The sequence below is a fragment of the Emys orbicularis genome, chromosome 7 (genome assembly GCF_028017835.1).
Source record: "Emys orbicularis isolate rEmyOrb1 chromosome 7, rEmyOrb1.hap1, whole genome shotgun sequence".
Lineage (NCBI taxonomy): Eukaryota > Metazoa > Chordata > Testudines > Emydidae > Emys > Emys orbicularis.
This window is the reverse complement of record NC_088689.1, coordinates 54,867,533-54,893,558: the sequence shown is the minus strand read 5'-3', so window position 1 is coordinate 54,893,558 and position 26,026 is coordinate 54,867,533. Positions and strand designations below refer to the sequence as shown.

The following is a 26,026-nucleotide window of genomic DNA, read 5'->3' as shown; positions in this document are numbered from 1 at the left end:
AAGGGTCAGTCCTAGGACCAATCCTATTCAACTTATTCATAAATGATCTGGAGAAAGGAGTAAAAAGTGAGGAGGCAAAGTTTCCAGATGATACTAAACTGCTCAAGATAGTTAAGATCAAAGCAGACTGTGAAGAACTTCAAAAAGATCTCACAAAACTAAGTGATTGGGCAACAAAATGGAAAATGAAATGTAATGTGGATAAATGTAAAGTAATGCACATTAGGAAAAATAACCCCAACTATACATACAATATGATGGGGGCTAATTTAGCTAAAACAAGTCAGGAAAAAGATCTTGGAGTCATCGTGGATAGTTCTCTGAAGACGTCCACGCAGTGTGCAGCGGCAGTCAAAAAAGCAAACAGGATGTTAGGAATCATTAAAAAGGGGATAGAGAATAAGACGGAGAATATCTTATTGCCTTTATATAAATCGATGGTACGCCCACATCTCGAATACTGCACACAGATGTGGTCTCCTCATCTCAAAAAAGATATACTGGCACTAGAAAAGGTTCAGAAAAGGGCAACTAAAATGCTTAGGGGTTTGGAACGGGTCCCATATGAGGAGAGATTAAAGAGGCTAGGACTCTTCAGCTTGGAAAAGAGGAGACTAAGGGGGGATATGATAGAGGTATATACAATCATGAGTGATGTGGAGAAAGTGAATAAGGAAAATTTATTTACTTGTTCCCATAATATAAGAACTCGGGTCACCAAATGAAATTAATGGGCAGCAGGTTTAAAACAAATAAAAGGAAGTTCTTCTTCACACAGCGCACAGTCAACTTGTGGAACTCCTTGCCTGAGGAGGTTGTGAAGGCTAGGACTATAACAGCGTTTAAAAGAGAACTGGATAAATTCATGGAGGTTAAGTCCATTAATGGCTATCAGCCAAAATGGGTAAGGAATGGTGTCCCTAGCCTCTGTTTGTCAGAGAGTGGTGATGGACGGCAGGAGAGAGATCCCTTAATCATTACCTGTTAGGTTCACTCCCTCTGGGGCACCTGGCATTGGCCACTGTCAGTAGACAGGATACTGGGCTGGATGGACCTTTGGTCTGACCCGGTACGGCCATTCTTATATTCTTATGAAGGAGGGTAATTTAAAAAATATTTGCAGTTTTTTGTTCATCTTTTGTCTAAAGTCTGTAACTGTGTGTGTAAATGTAAAGTCAGACCCTTTTACCTGAGAACCACCAACCGCTGGGGTAAAGTTTAGTGCACCAGACGTCAGCTGCTGCAGCTCTGCTACTAAACAGTATTAAATATTCACCTTCTTCAAGACAGTGCTGAAATCCATACTTTTATGAATAAAGGACTCCATGGGAACCAAATGTATTAGCAAAAGCTAACCACATAAGAACGGATTGCAAGATAGGGCTATAATATGTCCGTTTAATGTGTGTCCTTTGTAAGGGGTATGTGATGGGGTCTGCTTACCCCGCACTAGCCCAGACAGGGTTAAGCCCATATTATTGACAGTGGAAGTCCTGCCTCCCCGGCGGGACTGGGCATGCTCCAAATGGTCTAGCAGTATAAAAGGAGGAAGCCCAGCTCATTCTGGGCTGCAGGGGAAGGACCTGTCTGGGAAGCGCCTGCAGAGGGCCAGCCACAGCCCCTGACTGTGCCGGGAATCAGAGCCTCCCTGGGCCTGCCTGAACCCTGGCAACTGGAGGAGCCACTGGAGGTGACCGGCTCAGCTGACCACAGAGAACCTGATGTCTCATGGGAGACCCCAATGCAGACACTAGTAGGAAGTGACCCAGGGAGGGTGATGGAGTGGTACCTCCCACCCAGGAAACCTCAGTGTGTTTTGGTAGGACCCCCTGCTGAGTCAGTGGCAAGTTGTTATGCCACTGTTAGGGCCCTGGGTCAGGGCCTGGTGGAGTCGGGTGGGCCCAGACCCCCCTACTGGGGCTGCTACACCCCTTGGTGGGTGCCCCACCCCCATAGACTCTGGCCGCTAGGCCCTGCTGCCCTGTGCCTAAGGGCTGCTTTATAGACTCTGCCTGCTGCCCTGACCCTAGGGGCATAGACTGTCACAGGGAGAAAGATACTGTATTTGCAGAGTGGTGACAATCTAATAGCTAGTAGCTCTTTTCCATTACTATGTACCATGATCCTTGCTGACCTTTAAAAGGAAATGATCCTTGTATATTTCATAATTTTGACAATCAATGTCTCCCTTGCTTTTTCTTTGTTAACTTTTTGGAAGGCTGAAATTGAAAATGGTTTTCTTACAGAGGTTTTTTTCCTTGACTCCATTGTGTGTGAGCACTATCTTATATCTTTCAGCATAAATAGGAGGTATTTATTGTAACTTACATTTCCTTAGTGCTTGAGATATTAAGAGGATAGGCACTTTATAAATCACTCATACCACACCACTGAAATGCAACCACTGGGAGGCTGCAAAACAGTACAGGGAGCAGAATTGGACTTCTGACCTTCTTCGCTTTGAAACAAACATATCAATGGCTTTATTTGGGGAAAAAATGAGAGAGAGAAGAGGGACAGGTCAAATTTTAGGCCTGTTGATCCCTACTGTCCAGTTTATAAATCTTAAAATCAATAATCTGTCAGCAGAGCCTTAAAGCTAACTAAGAGCTATATACTTACTTTGCCAAAAATAGAAACTTTGTCTTTTTTAAAGATTTACCATAAAGTTTGTTTTGTTCTAGTGACACTATTGTCAAAGTTCTCAAGCACCACATGGAGTTTTTGACAAAAGCCCCGCTGACTTTAAGAGGGGTCATAAAGGCAAATCCTTCCATATCTCTTTGAATATTTCACAATAGATTACATATTATTTCAAACATAAGTGAGGTAAATTTTGAGTTGGGCCAAGAGTACTAGTTTGTGGGTATCATCTGTGCCTACAATAAAAATACAAAACTCAACATTGGAATAACAATTTGCATCTGCAGCTCATTGTGAATGCAAATATTGGCATTTGGGTGGATAACTATCTGATTTGTAAATTGTGTCTGTATCATGCTGTATTTGGCTGGATTACAAATCAGGCTGTTATCCTTCCAAGTGTTAATGTTTGCACCCATGTGATCTATGGGCACAAATTTTTCATGCATAAACTGTGGCCGCAAAAGAGGCCAGCCAAATACAACTATATAAAAATGGACTCATTTTGGAATGTCTTTTCCCTGCCTTATTTCAGAAACAAGAGGGAATGCTGGGGGAGCCAAGAACATCCCGCATGATGGGAGGAGATGTTACGGGAATGAAGGTGAATGGGAAGCTGTAGGGAGCTTGGGAAAGCCCGAGAGGGGAGGAACTGCTGGGGTAAACGTGGGAGATTTTTGAGTGAGGATATGGATCAGGAAATACTGAAGCAGCCTCCCCACTATTCTGCTCTTGTTCCCATTAGGCTTTCTATTCCTTTTCCCAATCAGCCCATTGCCTTGTGTGTCCCTCTTTAACTATTTCCCTCTCTTCTGCTACTTATGCATCCCTCACCGTCTCTTCTGCCTCTATCTTACCACCCCCTTCTTTTGTCCACCATCTCTATTCCTTCTATATGGCCTCCTCATCTTTCTTGGCAGGAAGGTCCTTGTGCAACCAACTATAGCTGCTGCCTCTTCCTCCTCCTAGCTCCTGTATGCTGGCTTGGATCAGCAGGGCAAGCAGCAGGAGCTGAGGATGAGAGACAGCTTAGCTACCTGAAATCCCTCCACCACAGCAACACCCAATGGCCAAGAGAAGAAACTGCAGGGGAATCTCTGCATGACAGCCCAGATGGGCTGGGGGGAGACATGCAAAAGCTGACAAATGACAAAAGGTATCATACATGATGCACTACACTTGGTATCCCTAGTCAAGAAGCCCCAGAAAGGCCTATCTTCCAGCTCCATGGTTCTCTTTCTTGCTCTCTTCTTATTCCTTTCTGTGCCCTACTTTATTTCCAAACACTTTCTCTCCCTGTCTCTATTGGAAATGAAAGTAACTGTTGGAAATGTTACTGGGATGATGCTGTCTTTTCAGGGGTTAAAGAATCATGTTCATTTTTTTTCATTTTATAACTTTAGGGACAGATCCTCAACTGGTGTAAATTGGCATATGTGAACTGACTTCATTGAAGCTATGTGAACTTACACCAGTTCTACATCTAGTTTTCCCAAAAGAATTATGTAGATCACATTAGATCTGAGATGAGCTACCTTTAACATTCAGTCACCAACTAGACTGTCACTTGATACATGTATTTATTTCCTACAGTGTTACAAAACCTGGTGGCTTCACTATATTATCATACAAACCCCTTCTGCTTTGGTTCTCATTACTTTGCTTTGCATCTAACCACCATGTTTTATCCAGTTTCTAACCCAAAAGGATATGTCAACCATACATCAGTCCAGGTTTACTTGAAGCATTGGCCTCCGATTGGACATCATCATGAATCTGATCTGAAGTGCAACTTTTAACTTAAATCCAAATTAGGAAAGTTTCATTAGGCTTCTGGTTTTATTACAGAAGTTTTACATGGCTTTTCTGATTATGCTAATTTAATTTGAATAGAGTGGTATTTAGAAGTGAATTACATTTTAACTTCATTAAAAATGTGTGTCTTTGGGAGTGGAAATAGGGTATCTTTCTCCCCTTTGCACCCTCCCACAAATAGACATTTCCTTGCACCATTATTGATCAGAGGACAATGACATTTACATCAATCCCTCCTTTAAAATACTGGCAGAAACATTAAGATGAATAAAACTCTGCTGCCTTCAGCACAATGCTGCAAGAATTTAGGGAGACATAAACATAAAATGGAGACTATTACTCTTGCAACGGGTAATGAACTAGCTAGGATGTATTTGAATGCTGTGCAGAACTCTGGTCACGCTGCTATTGAAGAGGTTATCATAGGAATTAAGGTGGGACAGCAGAGAGCAACCACAATAATATAAGCAGTCTAGGATCGCCGAGCCTGATCCTGCATGCCCTCCAAACACACAATCTCCACTGAAAGCTTTGTAGCTCAGCATACAGGGGGCTTGCAGAACTGGGTCCCAAATTATTAAAGATTAGAGAAATTACTTCTACATTCATTATTTAGGATTATAAATGGATATTAAGAAGGAATCCAATTAAAGTATAAAGGGTATGGAAATAGAGAAAAGATGTTCAGTTGGGACACTGCTGTATGCAAGAATAATGGAACAAAAATTGTGAGCTATGGAAGAGTCAGTTTCATGTAGGGGGGAAATATTCATCTCACCCTCCCCCCCGCACTCCACTCCACCACCACCACACTGACAGCAGCTAATAGGAGGAGTAAGTTAATCATAAGTCCTTTTTGTCTGGGTTTTTTTTTTTTTTGCTCAGTGTTTGTACAGTGCCTAGAATAATGGGTCCTAGTTTGACAGGCACTACTGTAATACAAATAAATAATCCTAATGTGTGAAGAAACAGATGTAATAAGTAGGAGTGAGGATTTATAAGTATTTCAAAGAAATCATAGTGATGAGAAGCAGAAAGATTTCCCCACTTTCCTAGTATAGGAAAGTCCCCAGCAGGCGCAGAACCCATACAGCTGGGTCCTACACAGTTTCTCCTGAAAGTCCCTGCACAAGTGAGCAATTCCTGGCTGGAAAATAGCCTCTTCGGGTGCCAAAGCCATCAGAGATTATAGCAACCCCCATTCTGATCTAAAATAAGCTGGGGCCTGGCCTCCAGAATCATGGAGTTACAATCAAACCTTAAAAGCATCTAGCCTAGTTCAAAAAGGTAACGTAAGGCACAAGAAAATGTAAGATCCAACTGACACAGCTTTCTATTGCGCACACACACAAGCTGTAATGCTGCAGTTCCAAAGGAATTTTCTAATCATTGGCTAACAAAGATGGAATCCATTTATCCCCATACCTCTGTCTGTATCTCATTAAGCAGTGGTTAGGGTGCTCCAAGCATCTCAACAACAAATTACATTCTTCAATATCCTGTGGCTTTTTACACAGAATATTTATTTAGCTGGTTTCATTCTACTTTGAATGTGGACATTTCAATGTACTCTGGAGGCTTTTAGAGCATTTATCCTTGGCGTAGGTGGGACAAAAGAAGCTCACTAATGTGGATAACTGTTATAGCTGCACTTCAGTTAATCCAGGGCCTTTGAATTCTTTCTCTGCTTCCAAAATAGAAAACATGTCAGAATGAGATCTTCATTCATTCCATTCTTCATCAATTCTTCTAAATGTTCAAACAAGGGTAACTATTGTGTATTCCTCTGACAAAGCCAAAGACAGACTGGTGGTATTCTACCAAAAGAATAATTAACTATTTTCATGGTGAATTTTTAGTACTCATGAAAGAGAGAGAGTGGCAGCTAGCGGTAGTCTTCATGAACACAGGCATTGTGTAAACAATGCACTTTCATCTTACTTTGCAATGCTCCCTGCTGTTCCAACCCTCAGCTGCTCTTTGCATAGACTGTGCTCTATTTTAACTCCTATTCCCACAGGTGCAATACTAATAATTATCTGTGCTGATTCTCCCAAACACTCAGCTGTCATGGACTTCAATGTGGGTGCACGAGTGTAACTGACAATGAGATTTGGCTCATTATCTTTAACACTTGCTGTATCCTACAAGATCAAGAGCTGGTTGAGTATAATACTATAGATGTCTGATACCTATATTTTTAAATCTTATTCACCTAGCTGGGTGGGAGGAATCTTATAGAGTTTTACTGAAATACCAGTTAAAAAACTGTGCATGGATCCATACTCTCTGCCATTCTTCTTTTTTAAATCAGTAGCATTTAACTCCATTTATTCTGGCTGATTATGCTGGCAAGTACCTAGGCTCCTATTTTCATCTAAATAATGCACCATTTCATCCTTAATACTGATTCCATTACTTTTTTTTTTTTTACTGGGTCAGAAGTCAAATATACCATTCTGTAATTACACCATTCTGGAATTTTAAGACAAACCTCATCTGATTCAAATGACAATGCACAGGTTTTGCTGTATAACTGAAAGAAAACAGACAAGTACTTTCTCACCATTATTAAATATCCACTCCTCTTGTGGCTACATTATCATTGAAGTGGACTGCAATAGGCTCCTCCTGTTAGTTAGCACCAAATGTGCAATTTGCACTTAAGTCAATTTTGTAAGCTAAAGAGTACCAATCAATGAGAAAAGGCTCTATATTTAAAACATTGTGGCCATCTCATCTATAATAGCATTATGGGTAACATGAACTTCCTTGCTGCAGAATGTAATCAATAACTGTTTGTCTGAAATTATAACTGTCATGTTAATTGAGTATGTTGTGTCAGCCCATCAACTCAAATGAGATGTACCAGTAATTCCATCGTGACCTTTTCATGGTGAATGCAATGTAATGCTGTGGAACAACTCACCTGGAGATTAACTTTAACCCATCCAGGGAATATTCTTCACAATTTAATTTTACTTCTAAGATAACATTTTTGAAGAAAAAAACCAAAACAATCAAAGTGATGTGCACTCTGAGACCTGTTCTAATACCTAAGTGGGATCTGGGCAATGAAGATTTTATTGCCATTTAAAGCCATGGCAGTTATCCATGGTTCCTGGCTCTTCTCTGAAACTAATAAGCACATGCTCTATGCAGTATGTGTAAATAGCAGCCCATTCAGATAGTAACTGAATTAAACTGCACATCTAAGGAAAATAAATATTCATTGCAGTGATCAGTGTTGACATTTTTTTTCCATGGAAAAAGTGCTCATTAATTTTAACTGATAAATGTTGCTATCCCAGGATAACGCATAACACTGCCTTGGCTATAGTCTGCCAGGTAACAATGAAATATGTTACCCTCTCAATTTGGCCTAATTCAGAGGCAGTTGGATGTATAATTGGATTAAACACTGGGGAGGGGAAATCCAAGTGGGGAAGGTGTCTTTTCTGCCTGTGAGAAACTGGCCAGGTGCAGGAAAATTCTTGATCTGTTAACAGAGTCTGGGGGCTGTATGTGCTCTTTGTGCTTTCAGAACAGCACAACAGCAGACACTCAGAAGAAACTTGGTGGTGCCACACGCAAACCGCTCTCCAAAGCTCTAGAGTCAATTGTCAGTCTCTTCTCTGGCTAAGAAGAATAAAGTATACAGAGTGGACTGATTTAAATTAAAGCGATTTCAATAAAATGTAATCATGATTTAAAAAATTGATTTTGATTGTAATTTGCATTTGTACTTTTTATTTTTCCTAAAGAAAAGTTGGTAACTATTTAATACATGTTTACTGCAACTTCTTGGGGGTCCCCTGAGATCTCTTAAACTAGGTTCCCCAAGAATTCAGTCCAACTCCAGTCTTGTCATTGAGGTTCCTTTATCTGGTATACAGCAAAATGCTGAATTGATCAGATCCAAGACTAAGGGGTTAGCATACTGCATATCCAAAATTATACAGCAAACCTCTTTCTTTATATACATTTAGTATATATTGCATGACACATTTTGCTCTGTCCATTCACAGTCCATGTACAACTTACTCTTAACCGCATCTTTACATTCATTACTTATCTTATCCATTGCTACCCTGTCCATTGTCAAAGGTTCTCTGGGTGTTCCCCCTTATCTTAGCTGTACAGTAATTCTGTTTTCAGCCTGCTGATACATTTACCTCTCTAATCTTGTCTCCCAAGAAATGAGGCCTCAGCCATGTCCAATTTCTCATGTCAAGCCAAGCCAGCATTCCACTGCTTGTTTTGCTTTTTATATTAGCATTTGTTTTATTTGCATCATATTTTTGTGTTTTGTGCTTTCTTTTTTTCGAGTTAACTACTTAGGAACATATTCCCAAGACCACAGTAGTTGTAATTATTTGAACTACTATTAATATTAGGCTAAACGTATGAACCAAGTGGTGCAAGCTTACTTTATTTAGTATAGCCCATCAGGATGTAATTTACATTATAAGCTATAAAACATTCTTTAGTAATTTTAACTTTGCTTTTATTTTAATGACATTATTAAAATGGTACAAAATATGAGAATTTCTATTTGTTACCACAGGAAATGTAGGTGTGAAATGGAACATAGGCAACTTAAAATAACATTCCCTAGATCCGTACTAGAAGTGGTCCTCTTTAGCCACCACACAACTCGTTATTACTAGCATAAGAAGTTTTTATTTTACCAGAGTTCCAGCATTTTAACAATACTGTGCAATTTGGAGACTGTTCCCCCAGAGTGAACTCACATGCCGGCAACTTTGTCTGTAAGACATTACTCCTGCACATGTAAGTGTCCTCCAGCTGGAACAGCAGATTTATTAAAGTAAGGAAGTATATCTGTAGTTAATGAATTTAACAGATTGTTTCTGGTCATCATGTCTTTTTTGAGATTTTAGAACTAGTAGATCTCCTCCTCTCAGATGTAGTGTTTATTCATAGATTGAAAGAGGAAAACAAGCTTTCCTGCTTTTTCAACTCTGAATTGGTTTCTTAACTTGAATGAACTAGTCAGTGAACAGAACTAGCTGAATAAACAGAAATGAAGAAAATATTCTCTCTTTACCTGCAGAAGAGGCTCCATAACAGATCAATGGAAAATTCTTTCATACACAGTCTATATTTTCCTCAGTGTTTTGATCAGTCCAGTTCTTAATTATTTCAGTGAAGTAATTCCACTGAGAGACCATCCCATGGGATATCTAATACATATAACAGTTCACTCATTTCCCCCTCAATAGTCAGCCAAAGTTTCCTTAATTTTATTAACTTGTTGATGGCCATAATCTTTGTGTTTAAATACAAGTTTCTACAGAACTCTGAGGTGGACAGCTCTAGAGAAGGCAACTTTTTTTTTAAATATTTGTATTTAATTTTTCTTGTGTATCAAATATCTCCTATGGCATATTTCTATATAAACAAAATTATATTAATACTTAGGAGGATTTAAATAAAACTCTTAAGAACTACAATAGACCATAAAGATTACAATAATCAATGTATCATTACAAGTGATATTCTACCAAATTTAAGCTGAAATATGGGCATCATCGCTTTATGAATATCTTACGAACTGGTAATATGTTCTGATAGGATACATACCCACTCCAGTCTGACATTAAAGTTAGATTCCTTTGTCCAAAGATTCAGATACCACTCCCCCTTCTACACCCTTGCCAGAGACCTAAAGATCCTTCTGTTCCCCTATCTTTTATGAACCACCATCATGCTGGCCATGGATTACTGGAAGAGGCTCCCCAACCAGTGGCACAGGATGCGCTGTGGTGTGACATGAGGTACTTGCCATGTCTGAATTTACTGCAGCATTCTCCATATTTCCAAGGGCTTGGGTTTGGGAATCACACCCACATTCCAGAACAGTGCAATGATTCCAGGGATCCAGCTTCCTTAGTGTCATGATTGTGGTGGGTAGTCAGAGGGCAGTGAGAACCAGGAAGAGATGAGGACGGAGTTCGGTCACTGATGAACATGTAGAACTCTGAGCTTCTGTTTTTAATCCATGGATGGGCTCCCAAGAGATGGGTTCTGACTGCTGAACAAATTTCTTGATGTTCAGTTCAATAGATTTAATGTCAGATTTGAGTGGATTCATATATTTGCCCCAACTGTTGATCCACCCCTAGCATTAATCTGTTTTGTTCTACTAAAGAAGCACAGCCTATTGGTAGGAATATGGGAGTAGAGGGCAGAAGCTCTCAAGTACTAACATCATTTTTGATAGTGACTCCCTCTGTGGCCTTAAGCAAACTGACATCTCACAGCAGAGCTGTGGCCTGCTTTCTAATACTTCTCCGTGAGAAATATGCCCTTGAACTAATCTGCCTCTGCTCTCCCCTCCATAAAATGGGGAGAATACTACTTACTTCACACCTCTGAGAGAGCTATGAGGATTAAAGTTTATGATGCACTAGGAAAATGAGAAGTGCTAACTTTTATCATTACTTTTATTATATTGGAATATATTTTTATTATATTGAATATATTCAAATTCATATCCCAAAATGGCTCTTCAACTTCAGGGTAGACACAAAAATGGAATCCTGACATGGACCAAAGCTTGGTTCCTGAGTGCTCCTTGCCATATGACTAGCTAGAGGTCAACCTGCTGGAATTATGTATGGATCTCTAACAGAAATTTGTTTTCTAGTATAACCTCAATCAGCAGTATATAGCAGAATCAGCTCACTGCTCTGAAGAGCTTATAGACCTTTCATGTTCTCTCCACAGACTCTTAAAGACTAAACTAATGAACATTTTTTCCAGATGTCTTAATATTCCATTACAATACACTGATGCCAGTGTGGGACTATAAACTCTGGGATAGCAGAGGAGACTTCCATTGCTTACACAAGGGAAAAAAAAAGCTAACGTATTAGCCCTGTGGTTGTAAGCAATTCATTCTTCAAGTAGAGAAAAGCAATTTACCAGATTCTGTTGATAAATTGTATATTCAGTTGCTTGGCCATACTTTGGTTCATTATGAAATATATTCAAGAGACCAAATAATCAATGTATGTCAGGGTTACTGTGATAAGCTAATAACATAGTACAGAAAAAAGGTTCTATATGATAGAAGCGGTCTTGTGCAGCGTTTATATGTTCACTTACACATTTAAGCTGGTATTATTTATATAATGATTTTACAAGTTACACATCTCTTTACACATCACTAAAATCCAACTCCTCAGTTTGTCCCAGTTCCCTGGCTTGTTCTGTTCCTTCCTTAACTCTATTTTGGATACTAGCATTCCAGGTACTGGTCCATGGAGGTATTTCCCAACTTGTACTAAGACATAGGATTGTTCTATGGCTTGTCCTCTTCCTTTGGAACATTCCAGTAAAGGCCTGTGAGAATAACTCCCTTTCTATTGCTACGGTAAAACATTCATCTGTCTTGATCTTGACAGCTTCCCTATTTGCTCAAGCAAAAACTTCAGTGAATGCAAGAAGTTATTGGATACTTAGCTGAAGTGAGCAGGGTTATATAAAAATCATAGGCAAGTTTAGACTATAGAAGTGCTATAATATTTGTGCTTAATGCATACTAATATATATAGTATGCCAGCATATATTAGTCAAGACCCTCACTGTCAAAAATGTGTACATTATTTCCAGTCTGAATTTGTCTAGATTCAATTTAACAGCTAGTCACAGCACTGGAAAATGGAGTATGTGTCAGTATGTATACTGCAATGAAACTGTTGTATCACCTTCGCTCAACTCCAGCAAAACTTGGTGGAAAACAGGAGACAGACATTTTACAAAGTGTTCTGAGAACTTGTGAGAGTAGAATAAGGTGCTCTCATGTTACTGCACTTTCCAAAACTAAACCTGAGCATTTGGTGAATCCTTTCCAAAGACGGTGACCTGATTCCTTGTGAGAAGACCCAAGTCCTTGTATAGATTCCCCAGGAAGTGCTTAGATAATACTGCACTTTCATGCACTGCATTTATTGGGAGTTGAGAAAGAAACCAATTTGTATGGAATGTAAATAGATTTTTGCCCATGTTTATGTTTTTCATCTATATTTTGCACATAGCAGTGCAATAAGCTTGTGGCTGTATGTCAGTGAAGCAGCTGTCAGGCACCATCATGTACTTTAAATGCCTGATTGTAAAATTGTGGGGCTTTTTTTTTTTTTTTTTTAATTTGTTAGAACAGGATAATCATTTTCAATACTATACTAATGACAATTAAACACAAGTAAACCACAAGGATACCAAAACTGAAGCAGTAACATTTTCCTTTTAGTAGTGCTCTAGGGACTTTACAGTCCCATTACAGCATTCCATACTGCTGCCTATTAGAATTAGCACTGAACTTCAGTTCTGTGTGTTCAGCCTAGTGCAGGTGTGTGAGAAATATATTCATCTAATCATATTTATTTTAAAAAATTAAGAACTTACTACACCTTTGCCTCAATAATAACCTGCAGCACTGAGTTCCACTGGTTAATTATACACTATGTAAAAAGCTATTTCTCCCCCCCCACACACACACACCTGTTCTCTGTATCACAAGAGAAAGCAGAGTTCAATTGCTAGGCAAAAACTTTTGTCTCCTGAATTGGAGAAAAGTTGGGGCATGGCTGGACTCTATTTTGGAAGGTCCCCACACATATCTCGTTCCACCTATGACCAAGTCCTTCCACCTCTGCATGCCCTGCCTCCCTGCAACCCTCTCAGACTTTGGTAACATAATTTGCACTTGTGTTTGTGAGCTCCATGGTAGACTAGAGAGAATGGGAAGCCAGAAACTGAAGCTGAGACCTAACTTTCCATGCAGGAAATGGGGAAAGAAAATTAGGGAACTGAGTGTTCCTGTACCAATCAGAAAGGCCAGGGATAGGTGGCACTCTAGCTGGCAGGATGGGCATGCTGCATGTGGTGCAAGGCCCTGGAAGAGGTCACATTGCAGTTTGCAAAGTTCTATCCCTCAGTGGTCGTGTGGGACACAGCCAAGAGGGGGCAAATAGCATTAGGATTTTTTTCCCTTTATCGAGAGAAAAGTTGAGCAAATTGATTTTCCCCTATTCCCCCCATGAGAATTCTGCAACACTGTTAATATCATTTATGCCCACAGATCTCCCTGGATAGGAGGGCCAGGGGGAAAGGGCGTATGTAGGACAATGGTGACTCTAAGCTGTATTGAAGGTTCATGAAGTAAACCGCATCTAACCCTGCTAGGATGCAGGAACACAGGGCTAGGAAACTATGGATGAAAATCCGCAGAAGCCTCCCCAAGAAAATAATTGTTCAACTTCTTCCCAATAACATCACAAATGCCTATGAAATATGATGATAATTAGGTATGCCACAGATTTATTGGAGTTTTGTGTTCCTGTAATTTCTTTATCTCATTGCTCCAGCCACATTGAAGAAATTGCCTCTTACAGTAAGTATCTGGTCATGAGAAACGCAGACCAGAAAAAGACTGGATATACCAATATTCTTCACAGATTATTGGGATATTTGTGGAAGCACATGAATATCCACTTGAATGATGCAAAATGGAGCTTTGATCAGGGTTGGCACAACAAGTACCTTATTAAAGTATTTATGATAACTGAACACTCAACAACTTGGATTAATCTAACCTGAAGAAAATATTTCACTTATGTGTATTTAGACAGAAGGAACTCAGATTCACCTTGGTATAGGCAGGCAATCTAAAAAGAGAAGGGGAGTGTGCTGTGTGAGGCTTGATGTTTGCAGTTTGATTTGATGTCCTGCACAACTGTTTCCAGAATGCACAATTTTCTTAGATAATCAAATAAAAAACAACCACCTGCCCACAATAAAAAACCACCAGGCCTGTAACTGTGGTAATAAAAGTAAGCGGTAGCACACTCCATCTGAGGTGCCATGTTATAAACAATGCTCATGAAACCTTCATGGCCAAGATCTATAAAAGAAAATGTCACTGCTCTTGGAGCCAAGAGCCATTTAAAAAAAATTATCTGGGAGTGAAAATGTCTAGATTTCATATCTCATTGCTTAAAAATGAGATTCCTCTCTTCTCTGGTATTGTAGATAGAGGAAGTGAGCAAGCTAGCTCCGTTTGATCAACAGTGCTTGAAGAGCAAAACAAAACTATTAATTTCCTGGCATAGCTTGGGAATTTCACTACTAAGGATCATTCTCTATAGAGCGGTGTTGCTACCATGCACTACTGTCCTAAATAATCTCAATCTAGGGATACGGCCTTTCCATCGAAAGCCCTAAAAGGTGCTAGCCCCACCATATTCTCATTCCGTATACAGATACTCCCTTCCCCTGCATTGACTGTAATACAGGGCAACAGAAAAATAAACTATTTAAGCAATACTTTTAAAAAATAAATTTCCCAAGATTTCTCACCTTTAATGTACCTATCAGATTTTTTTTTATGCATCCCCATTCCCACCTTTCTTTAAAGTCTTGAGGAAAAACCTGATTTCCACTTCATATCCACAGTACTAAGATTGTCCAAGCTAGCCTCACTCCAAACAAGCCATGGCTAGAAGAGGGCTATGTGGAGGTATAACCTCCAGACGTTTCAATTAACACTGGTCACTTTGCTGGCTACTAGGTCCAAGGGGGTTTCTCCTCTCCCTTTTGGTTCTTGGTTTGGTTGGAAACTCTCTTTGCCTTCTCTCACTGCTCAGAGATAGTTCCCACTTTTCTCCCCTTGGTCAGTATCTCTTTCCCTTCTCTCTTAAAGAAGGGCACTTGGCAATTACTTTGGCTGTGAGAATCACTTTTGAGGATATAGGATTTACCACAGCATATCACATCAAGTCATGTATCCTAGGCATTGTTGATGCATCAGAGGAATACAGAGATCTTCTGCCATGTAGCTGGCCAGTGATGTGGTGTAGCTGGAAAGGTGTGGATTCCTTTATGAAGTGCCCATCCCAAAAATGTATAGTCACGAAGAGACCATAGTCACTTCCAGGAAAGAATGTGGAATGAAGACATTTGGGACTTTAAACAGATTTGAAGAAAAGCAAAGCAAGTTCAGTCCATCTGCATTGAAAGTAGAGTCATATAATAGCCTCCAGTTAAAAGTGATTGAGCATCAGTACCACACTTCACTGAAAGCCATTTTGACCACCCTCTTTCTATACCCTACTCTCTCTCTAGCCCAGCTATTAAAAGCCACAGCTTGATTAGGTTGGTGGGAGTACAACTTGTGAAAGCAACTCTGAGTCCAAACAATACTTTTTGTGAATTTGGATAATACTGTTTGCAGGATCAGTGGAATGAAGGATGGTAGAAACCAAACATTACACTGTCCAAGAGCTCCTCCTTGCAACAACCTTTTATGTGCACCGCTACCTCGATATAACGCGACCCGATATAACACGAATTCGGATATAACGCGGTAAAGCAGTGCTCTGGGCGGGGGCGGGGCTGCACACTCCGGTGGATCAAAGCAAATTCGATATAACGCGGTTTCACCTATAACGTGGTAAGATTTTTTGGCTCCCGAGGACAGTGTTATATCGAGGTAGAGGTGTACTTGAAAACTGTTATGTCCTCCCTCAGTCTTCTCTTCTCCAGACTAAATAAACCCAATTTTTTCAATCTTCCCTCATAGGTCATGTTTAATTATTTTTGTTGCTCTTCTCTGGACTTTGTCCAATTTGTGTGCTTCTTTCCTGAAATGTAGCCCCCAGAACAAGGATACAATACTCCAGTTGAGGCCTAATCAGTGTGGAGTAGAGTGGAAGAATTACCTCTTGTGTCTTGCTTACAACACTCCTGCTAATACAGCCCAGAATAAAGTTCACTTTTTTTTTGTAAGCGTTACACTGTTGACTCATATTTAGCTTGTGATCCACTATGACCCCTAGATGCCTTTCCACAGTATTACTTCCTGGGCAGCCAGTTCCCATTTTGTATGTGTGAAGTTGATTGTTCCTTCCTAAGTGGAGTACTTTGCCCTTGTTCTTATTGAATGTCATTCTATTTACTTCAGACCATTTCTCCAGTTTGTCCAGTTCATTTTGAATTGTAATCCTATCCTCCAAAGCACTTGCAACCCCCTTCCAGCTTGGTATCATCCACAAACTTTAGAAGTATACTCTCTACACCATTATCTAAATCACTGATGAAGATATTGAACAGAACTGGACCCAAAACTGATCCCTGGGGGACCCCTCTCGATATGCCCTTCCACCTTGACTGTGAACCATTGATAATTACTCTCTAGGAATGGTTTTCCAACCAGTTATGCACCCACCTTATATTAGTAGCTCCATCTAGGCTGTATTTCCCCAGTTTGTTTATGAGAAGGTCATGTGAGACAATATCAAAAGCCTTACTAAAGTCAAGATATACCACATCTACCATTTTCCTCCATCCACAAGGTTTGTTACCCTGTCAAAGAAAGCTATTGGATTGGTTTGACACGATTTTTTCTTGACAAATCCATGCTGATTGTTACTTATCACTTTATTATCTTCTAGGTGTTTGCAAATTGATTGCTTAATTATTTGCTCCATTATCATTCTGGATGTTAAGCTGACTTGTCTGTAATTCCCCGGGTTGTCCTTATATTCCCCTTTTTATAGATTGGCATTATATTTGCCCTTTTCCAGTCCTCTGGAATCTCTCCCATCTTCCATGATTTTTCAAAGATAATTGCTAATGGCTCAGATACCTCCTCAGTCGGCTCCTTGAGTATTCTAGGATGTATTTCATCAGGCCCTGGCAACTTGAAGACAATCTAATTTGTCTAAGTAACAGTTAACTTATTCTTTCCCTGTTTTAGCCTCAGACCATACCTCATTTTCACTGGCATTCACTATGTTAGACATCCAGTTGATACCAAATCCATAAGTGTCTGTAAATCTGCTTAGGTACCAGACTCTACTATAAAAAGTCTGCATTGATTTCACACATTGTTCATCATTTCTAAGGGTCTAACAAGGCAGAAGGAGCCACCATCTCTCACTGTTGGCCAACATCAAGAGGCAACAGAACAAAAGGAAATGTAGTGAAAAAAATCATTCAGAGCACGAGCATCTGTAAAAGGTAAAATGTCGTGAATATAGAAGCTGCTAGACTTTTTATGATTAATAAATGCTCAATGCAACGTTAGCTCTTTCCTGTTCACAAACTGATCTGATTAACATGAATACATTAATCTATGCAAACACATTTCAGCCTATATGGTACTCTGAAACTGTTTGCTCTGACTATTCACAGTGAGAGACTGGTCATCTGAGTCACATGATATTGGGTTTTTTTAGCTGTGAGTGGATGCATACTTTTTTAAACAGCAGAACAAATAGTAATAAAGTAATAGTGGTTTGAGAACATCACAGTTCTATTAAGAGTTTTCAAACAAATCTATTTTATACTAAAATATGTGAAGTTTTCAGGATTTTACAAATATTTTAACATAGTCACAGTTGCTTGAACTGTCAAACAAGGAACAAGATGGCTACATGAATAACAGCAGAGCAAACTCACATATATGAATACAAGACTCTTTGAACACTGTGTGTTCAACAAATTGATAGTTTTCATTCAACACATCCAAGATACATAGAGGACACTAAATTGGGACACATACTGCCAATGTTCATGTTTCACAACCATTTTCTGAGGTTTTTGTAAAATTATTATTTTATTACTTATGAAAATAAGATGCATTTATGTCCTTTATAACAAATTGGTTAAATCGTTTTTGTAAGACATTAGCATTATTTCCATGTCTATTCAATCCTTTTTCTGCTAAGACTGCCAACAAAGGTGCCAGCTGTGTTGGTGGGTTTGTGATACGGATACTCTTTGAAGCAGTCTGAGACCATCTACTCCTTTCGCAGAAACCAAAATATTGTTACATTTCCACACTAGTGAAATAAATTTTTAAAAAGGTTAACATTTATTGTATTTTTCACTGCTATTAAAAAGTAGGGTAAAAAGTACTGCAGATGGTTGGGGAAAAAAATACATGTGTACAATAATGCCAAGAAAAAGAAAAGGAAACATTGCTTGTCCTGAATGAACTTGAGGCCTAAAAAGATGACTACTATTCAAGAGATTTAAACCCTCAGCAAGAAACACGAGAATCCAGTAGAAGAGAGACTTTTTTTATTGGAAGGATTTCTCCCTTCCCTCAAAAGGCAAAGAATAATCCAGACTATTTTAAAAAGCACAAAACAAATCTATGTGAAATCCATTCACATCCACTACAGCAGCACAATGAAACCCTTAGTGGGCAGGGCTAGAAGTTGTTGTACACTTGCACATGTATAGCATAGGAGAAGACCAGGTGGGAATTCACTTGTACAGATACACAGGGGCGGCTCCAGGCACCAGCTTGCCAAGCAGGTGCTTGGGGCGGCCACTCCGGAGAGGGGCGGCAGGTCCAACTATTCGGCGGCAATTTGGGGGCTGGTCCCTCACTCCCGCTCGGAGTGAAGGACCTCCCGCCGAATTGCCGCCGCAGATCGCGATCGCCGCTTTTTTTTTTTTGCGCCGCTTGGGGCGGCAAAAACCCTGGAGCCGGCCCAGCAGATACATAAACCCTCCTGGATCTATTCTATGAGGGCGTAGCATTAGTTTGGGAGCCCAAGGGGCTGTGGATGAAATAAAATTAGTCTTGTCAATTTATTGGCTTGGGGCCTGACCCAAAGCCCACTGCCGTCAATGGAAATCCATTAATTTGTATCAGACCTTTGGTCTGGCCCTTTATTAATTTTGGCTGAGTCCCCTTCCTGCTTACCTTAGAGACGCCCCTCCACATTACATGGAGTGATGGAAATAACTCTCTATGCCCCTCTACCTGATGTATTAAGATTTGGGGTGAAGAGAAATTAATTAAGACAGATGGACTGCAACCTTTTTCAGACTTCCTTAGGCTATTTTCATTATTAAACTTAACTCTCTCTTTTCCAGTCCACATTTAATACAATGTAACTTGTGAAAAGCAACTGACATCACCTGAAAACCGAAAACATATTCTATACATTAGGAACTCTCTTAGTGCCTTTTCTTTTCATTTACTTATTTTATGCATTAACAGGAACATCTGCTTAAAAAATGGAAGTTTCAGGGAATTTAGCCACACATCATCTATTAGAATCCCCTGCACTGCTTTCAAAACCTCAACCCAGGATCTGTGTCCCTTAGCAGTTAGTCTGCTCCTGGTGCTAACTGGCTCAGCTATGCAATGGCACAACAGAGCCTCTGTTATGTTCTCAGCACATAACACATCGTACACATTTACGATTTACACATCGTAGCCTTCCCAAGGATTGCTTCCTGTGATTTATACGAAGTATTCTCTCTAACATGCCATACAATGTAAGTAGCAGTTACTTTGCCTCCTATCATTACACAGCTTTAAATATTAACACAGGTATTAAGAAAGAGTTTTCTAATTAAATCTAATCACAATGTCAAAGAAGGTTACTGCATTTTAGAACAAGGCTCTCAAAAATGAACTCTCTCTTATGCAGTGCAAGGAAGCAATGCCAGGAGGAATCAGGAGAGTGATTCTGCGCTCTCCAGGGGAAGGAAGCTTCTTCCCCATCTCTGTGAGGGAGATTCTCCTCCCTGCAATTGTACTGGCTCCCAGTCCTGTGCTCAGACCACACCTTTCTCAGACGAAGCTAGGCTCCACCCTCACAGAAAGAAGGATCAGGCCACTAGTAGCCACCACTGAAGGGATCTGATGCAAATATCTGGTGGGCTTTTTCACCTTGTTCTTCATCTGAAATCATAATCCTCCATTTGAGGGAATCATTTCCACAGCAGACATTCATGATGTCAAAAAACAAAATAGTTTGACATCAGCCAGGGAATAAGCAAGAACAAAATCAATTATAAGCAGAATTGCTTTGGAACAGGATGCTTTTAAAAATTTCCCAGCGGGCTAAGGAAGCATTAGCATACCCATTTTATATTCAATAGGATAAATTCCACCCAGACTAGCACACTGTGCAACCCCACTGATTTCAGTAAAGTTGCACATGGTGTAAATCAGAGCAGAATTTGACCTTTCATCTCAATCTTATGTCCAAATCTTCACAGATTCTTGAAGAAAACCTAACAGGCAAAACTCTGATGTTTATCACTCCCTCGGTCTGCCACTTTCTCGTAACAATTCTGCAGCTCATGAAAGTATTAACTTATGTCAACATACTTTTGAAGGGTAAGGCTCAGGTTGTAGCTGGCTGATTTGATCTTGTTCTGGGCCTCTAAGTGGGTCATGCCATCTGTGTTGACTCCATCAATGGCTACCACAAGGTCCCCCTGGTTCATGTGGGACTGGGCTGCTTTGCTGCCAGGGGTGATCTGTGAGGGAGAAAAGAAAAACAGACTTTATTCTTTGTGTGAAATGGTTTCAGAGAACAAGTCCAGTCCAGAGTTGTTATGGGAGGGGTTTATTCCTCACTCTCCTCGATCCCTGCAAATAATGATACTAATGGAAGCTAGACACACAGGGTGAAATTCGTCTTTTTCACTTAAGCACTATTTTGGACTTAAGTGTTCCATATAACTTGTGTTGGCCCCTCTAAACAGGGCTAAACTTCACCCTCAATTAACGGAGAGTAGATCTCCCAGCACTTTCTGCATATATTGAAAATTCCCATTTAACCCAAGATGGATGTTACTCAACAGGTTCAGATAACTGTCAGGTTATTTATAAAAAGTTGTCTAAAGCAATTAAAATATTTTTAACATCAGCCTGGATTTTGCCCAAGCAAACTTAATGGAACTACACTGGTTTACACCAGCTGAAGATCTAGTCCATTATAAATACACAGTTAGTTTCAAAAGTATTTCTCACCACTGAAAGGCATGTTCTACCATCTCCCTTGCACAGAGAGTGTGCAGGGAGTTCACCTATTGTGTAATAACCATCAGAATTGGATTTGTTTCTACATGTTGCTCGAAAGTGCATTTATTTTCACATCCAAAGTTGCCTTAAATTTTATGGTTATTTATTATCATTTGGATTGCAGTTGGGAGTCCCTACAGACCCTAATCAGGATCGAGCACCGCTCTGCCTGGTGCAGAACATATTAATTTTTTGTCACTCTTTCCCTTACCATTGAACTTTCCCAAAATCCATTTTATTGGTTTGAACTGGGACGGTGGAGCAGTTCCCTTTGGTTGAAGGTACACACCCACAACTGGTCAATTCCATCCATAGTTTAGGAATGCTCTTGGACTCCTCACAGACACTTAGCTCTCCTATAGCAGCATCTACAAATAAAGATTTCTACCATCTTCAGTTGTATAGGAGATGCCATCTCATCATGGCAGAAAATATCCTGGCCTCAGTTACACACACCTTTGTACTTTCCATCTGGACTACAGCAATGTAATATCACTAGGCATGAGGCCATCAGCCCTTAGGAAACTCCAACTACTACAGAATGCTGCAGCACAATTCCTCAGCAACATAGGCTACCAACTGCACATCAAACCTGTCCTCTGCTCTCTACTCTGGCTTCCCATAGAATACTGAATCAAGTTCAAGGTCTTAAAGACAGATGTTTAAAGGAAATTAAGTGCCTAAAGATGCAGACCAGTATACGCAGTGGGATTTTCAAAAGCACCTAGGCGCCTGAATCCATTGATTTCAATGTCAGGTCACCAGGTGCTTTTGAAAATCTCAATAGGCACCCTTCTTCATTTTTAGGAAACTAAATGACTTTAAAAATCTGTCTCTTACTCCCTGTGTTCTAGGCAATCAATTATCTGGGCACAGCATATCTTTAAAAAATAAATCATCTAGAACTCCAGCACGAAGATTGTGGTTGACAACCTTACATCAGAGTAGGACATTTTTTAGCTCCTTAGCAGAGATATTCTTGTAATGCCATCAAGGCTAGCTGTGTGTACTCTGAATGAAAAAATAATAGCCAAAGATGTATTAAAGCTCTCTGCATGTGATTTAAAGGTTTCATTAATAATATAGATCCATTCTCTCTTGTACTTTTCTGTTTTCATAGAATAGGGGGGGAAAGTTAAAGTCAATCTCTAGGGAAAAAGTTTTATCCTGCAATTTTTATGCATCATCCACTCCCTCTTAAGTAGGGACATACAAGAAACACAGGATTTAGTGTATTTCATATTACAATTTGTCATTCATTGAACAGCACCAGAGAATTGTTCTCATTCTCAGCTTTCCTATGCATCTCACTGACCTGTTTCACACACACACACACACACACACACACACACACACACACACACACACACACACACACACACACACACAATTTAAAGAATAAATTATTTCAGTTATCAGATTTACTTTCCAAATAATCCAATTACTGAAAGACCCTCTCCCCTCTCAATCCCCCAAATATGTCATCACATACAATAATACATAAAATAGAAAGGTAGGGAGAATAACTTAAAATAGAAAGGTTTCAGAGTAGCAGCCGTGTTAGTCCGTATCCGCAAAAAGAACAGGAGTACTTGTGGCACCTTAGAGACTAACAAATTTATTTGAGCATAAGCTTTCGTGGGCTAAAACCCACTTCATTGAATGCATGCAGTGGAAAATACAGTAGGAAGATATATATATATACACCCAGAGACCATGAAACAATGGGTGTTACCATACACACTGTAACAAGAGTGATCAGTTAAGGTGAGCTATTACCAGCAGGTTATTTGCTCCAACCCCTCAGACAGAGACAAACACCTACAAGCGTTCTTACAACTACAATACCCACCTGCTGAAGTGAAGAAACAGATTGACAGAGCCAGAAGAATACCCAGAAGTCACCTACTACATGATAGGCCCAACAAAGAAAGTAACAGAACGCCACTAGCCCATCACCTTCAGCCGCCAACTAAAACCTCTCCAGCGCATCATCAAGGATCTACAACCTATCCTGAAGGATGATTCTCACTCACAGATCTTGGGAGACAGGCCAGTCCTTGCTTACAGACAGCCTCCAACCTGAAGCAAATACTCACCAGCAACCACACACCACACAACAAAAACACTAACTAGGAACCTATCCTTGCAACAAAGCCCGTTGCCAACTCTGTCCACATATCTATTCAGGGGACACCATCATAGAACCTAATCACATCAGCCACACTATCAGAGGCTCGTTCACCTGCACATCTACCAATGTGATATATGCCAACATGTCTCAGCAATGCCCCTCTGCCATGTACATTGGCCAAACCGGACAGTCTCTACGTAAAAGAATAAATGGACACAAATCAGACGTCAAGAATTATAACATTCAAAAACCAGTTGAACACTTCAATCTCCCTGATCACTCGATTACAGACCTACAAGTTGCAATATTACAACAAAAAAACCTTCAAAAACAGACTCCAACGAGAGACTGCTGAATTGGAATTAATTTGCAAACTTGACACCATTAAATTAGGCTTGAATAAAGACTGGGAGTGGATGGGTCATTACACAAAGTAAAACTATTTCCCCATGTTTATTTTTTCCCCCTACAGTTCCTCACACCTTCTTGTCAACTGCTGGAAATGGGCCATTTTGATTACCACTACAAAAAGTTTTTTCTCTCCCCTCTCCTGCTGGTAATAGCTCACCTTAACTGATCACTCTCGTTCCAGTGTGTATAATAACACCCATTGTTTCATGTTCTCTGTGTGTGTGTGTGTGTGTGTGTGTGTGTGTGTGTGTGTGTGTAGATATATATATATCTATATATATATATATATCTTCCTACTGTATTTTCCACTGCATGCATCCGATGAAGTGGGTTTTAGCCCACGAAAGCTTATGCTCAAATAAATTTGTTAGTCTCTAAGGTGCCACAAGTACTCCTGTTCTTTTTTTAGAATGGAAAGGAGACCCAACAGCCAATTCAATCAGAGTCAAATAATCTAGCAGAACTCCTTTTAAATACCAGATTGAACACCATGGCTTGAGTGATCCCTTTAACTCCTTTCTTCACTGAAAGGAAAGTACTTTCCAAGCAGTCAGACACCAAGATATGAGCCTGGCTGATAAAGGCTACTAAAAAAAATCTCTAGCCATCTGTAAGATACCACTCTCCCTTCCCACAGAAAACGTGCATGCCCTTGTCATAAAAATGTTAACTGTGCTGTGCTGCTGACACCTCCACACTTCAGCTAGTGGACTCCTAGTGATCTGCGCACCTGCTTGTGCCTATCAAGAATAAAGATTCATTGCTGAACATTAAGCCTCTTACTGAAAAAGCTAGCCTAACTTTGGAATTCCTACTCCACACATAAACCTCTCCACCCTGCCCTCCCGCCCACCTTATGAACTAAATAAAGCTAGGGAACATGAACTTAAATAGTATGGACAAAAAGAGCTAAACACCTCAATAAAGAGGACTGAAACAGGGATGACGGGCCACATCTTCCTTTCCCCCAGCCCCAAATAAAGGCCTTACCTTTTTAAATAAGCCCTGGTATAGAAAAGGGCTATAACTGTCTTAAAATTAAAGGACCAAATTCTCTGTTAGTGTAAATGGATTAAACACTGTTTATTTCAATGGACTTGCACTCATTTACACAAGCAGAGAATGTCTGACCCCTAACTAAATCAACTCCATCCACATGATAGGCATTTGTAATACTAAAGATTCCTGAGTGGGTTTGGGTTTGCATAGTGCTCTGTACAAACCTCTAATTATGACCATCACAGTCATCTGTGAGGCCACAAGCAATAGTAGGACCATATTTTAAAGGTAAAATTGATCTTTGGGGAAGGGGTCAAAGTTGTAGCCTGTCAGTCTTGACAGCATCCGTTTCATTTGAAAGTTAACTGTTTACAAAAGTGAAGGGATTAGTAGCCATGTCCTGAGCCAAGGATAGTGAGGGCATGCTCTGTGCAAGATTTCTCCAAACAGCTCTGCAGTAGACTTTTGTGTTCCAGTCTTGGGGCCCTGCACAGCTTCACTAATGCACTCTTCACTTGGCCTTCAATATCCCAGTTATTCTAGCCCTTTGACTCTTCTGAGCAGAGTCTGCCAATCATGTTGCATTCTCCCAAGTCACGACGCATTGTTGCAGCAGAGGTAAAACAGCATGATGTTCAGAGACACTTTTACTTTTTCTAACCAGTTTGTCCCATCCATATATAATCACTGTTCTTTACATGCACTGAAGTCCATTTTAAGGGATTGGACAGCACTTCCAGAATCATTTTTCAGACACCCACTAAGCCTATAAATATAAAAATTTAATCCAAACTAATGTATTAGATCTGTAACTCAGAACCAGCATAACCAACAAAAAAACCAAAAACGGATACCTACCTTTCATAACGGTTGTTCTTCTAAATGTGTCGCTCATGTCCATTCTATTCTAGGTGTTCATGAGCCCACATGCACGGCCGTTGGAGATTTTTGCCTTACCGGTACCCGTAGGGTCGGCTGTGGTGCCCTCTTGAGTGCTGCGCTCATGCATCAGTATATCAGGTGCCACCAGCCCTACGCCCTCTCAGTTCCTTCCTGCCGGCATTTCCGACAGAGGGGCAGGAGTGCGGGTAATGGAATGGACATGAGCAACACATCTCGAAGAACAACAGTTACAAAAGGTAAGTAACTGTTTTTTC

General features: G+C 40.1%; 1 protein-coding gene across 1 annotated transcript in view; it reads right to left on the bottom strand.

Moving 5' to 3' along the window:
* LDB3 (LIM domain binding 3) overlaps positions 1-26,026 on the bottom strand; it is a 181,998-nt gene that overhangs the window by 106,584 nt on the left and 49,388 nt on the right. The window contains exon 2 of the mRNA XM_065408201.1: positions 20,627-20,778. Coding sequence (XP_065264273.1) covers positions 20,627-20,778 — 152 coding nt within the window. The remainder of the gene's footprint in view (positions 1-20,626; positions 20,779-26,026) is intronic.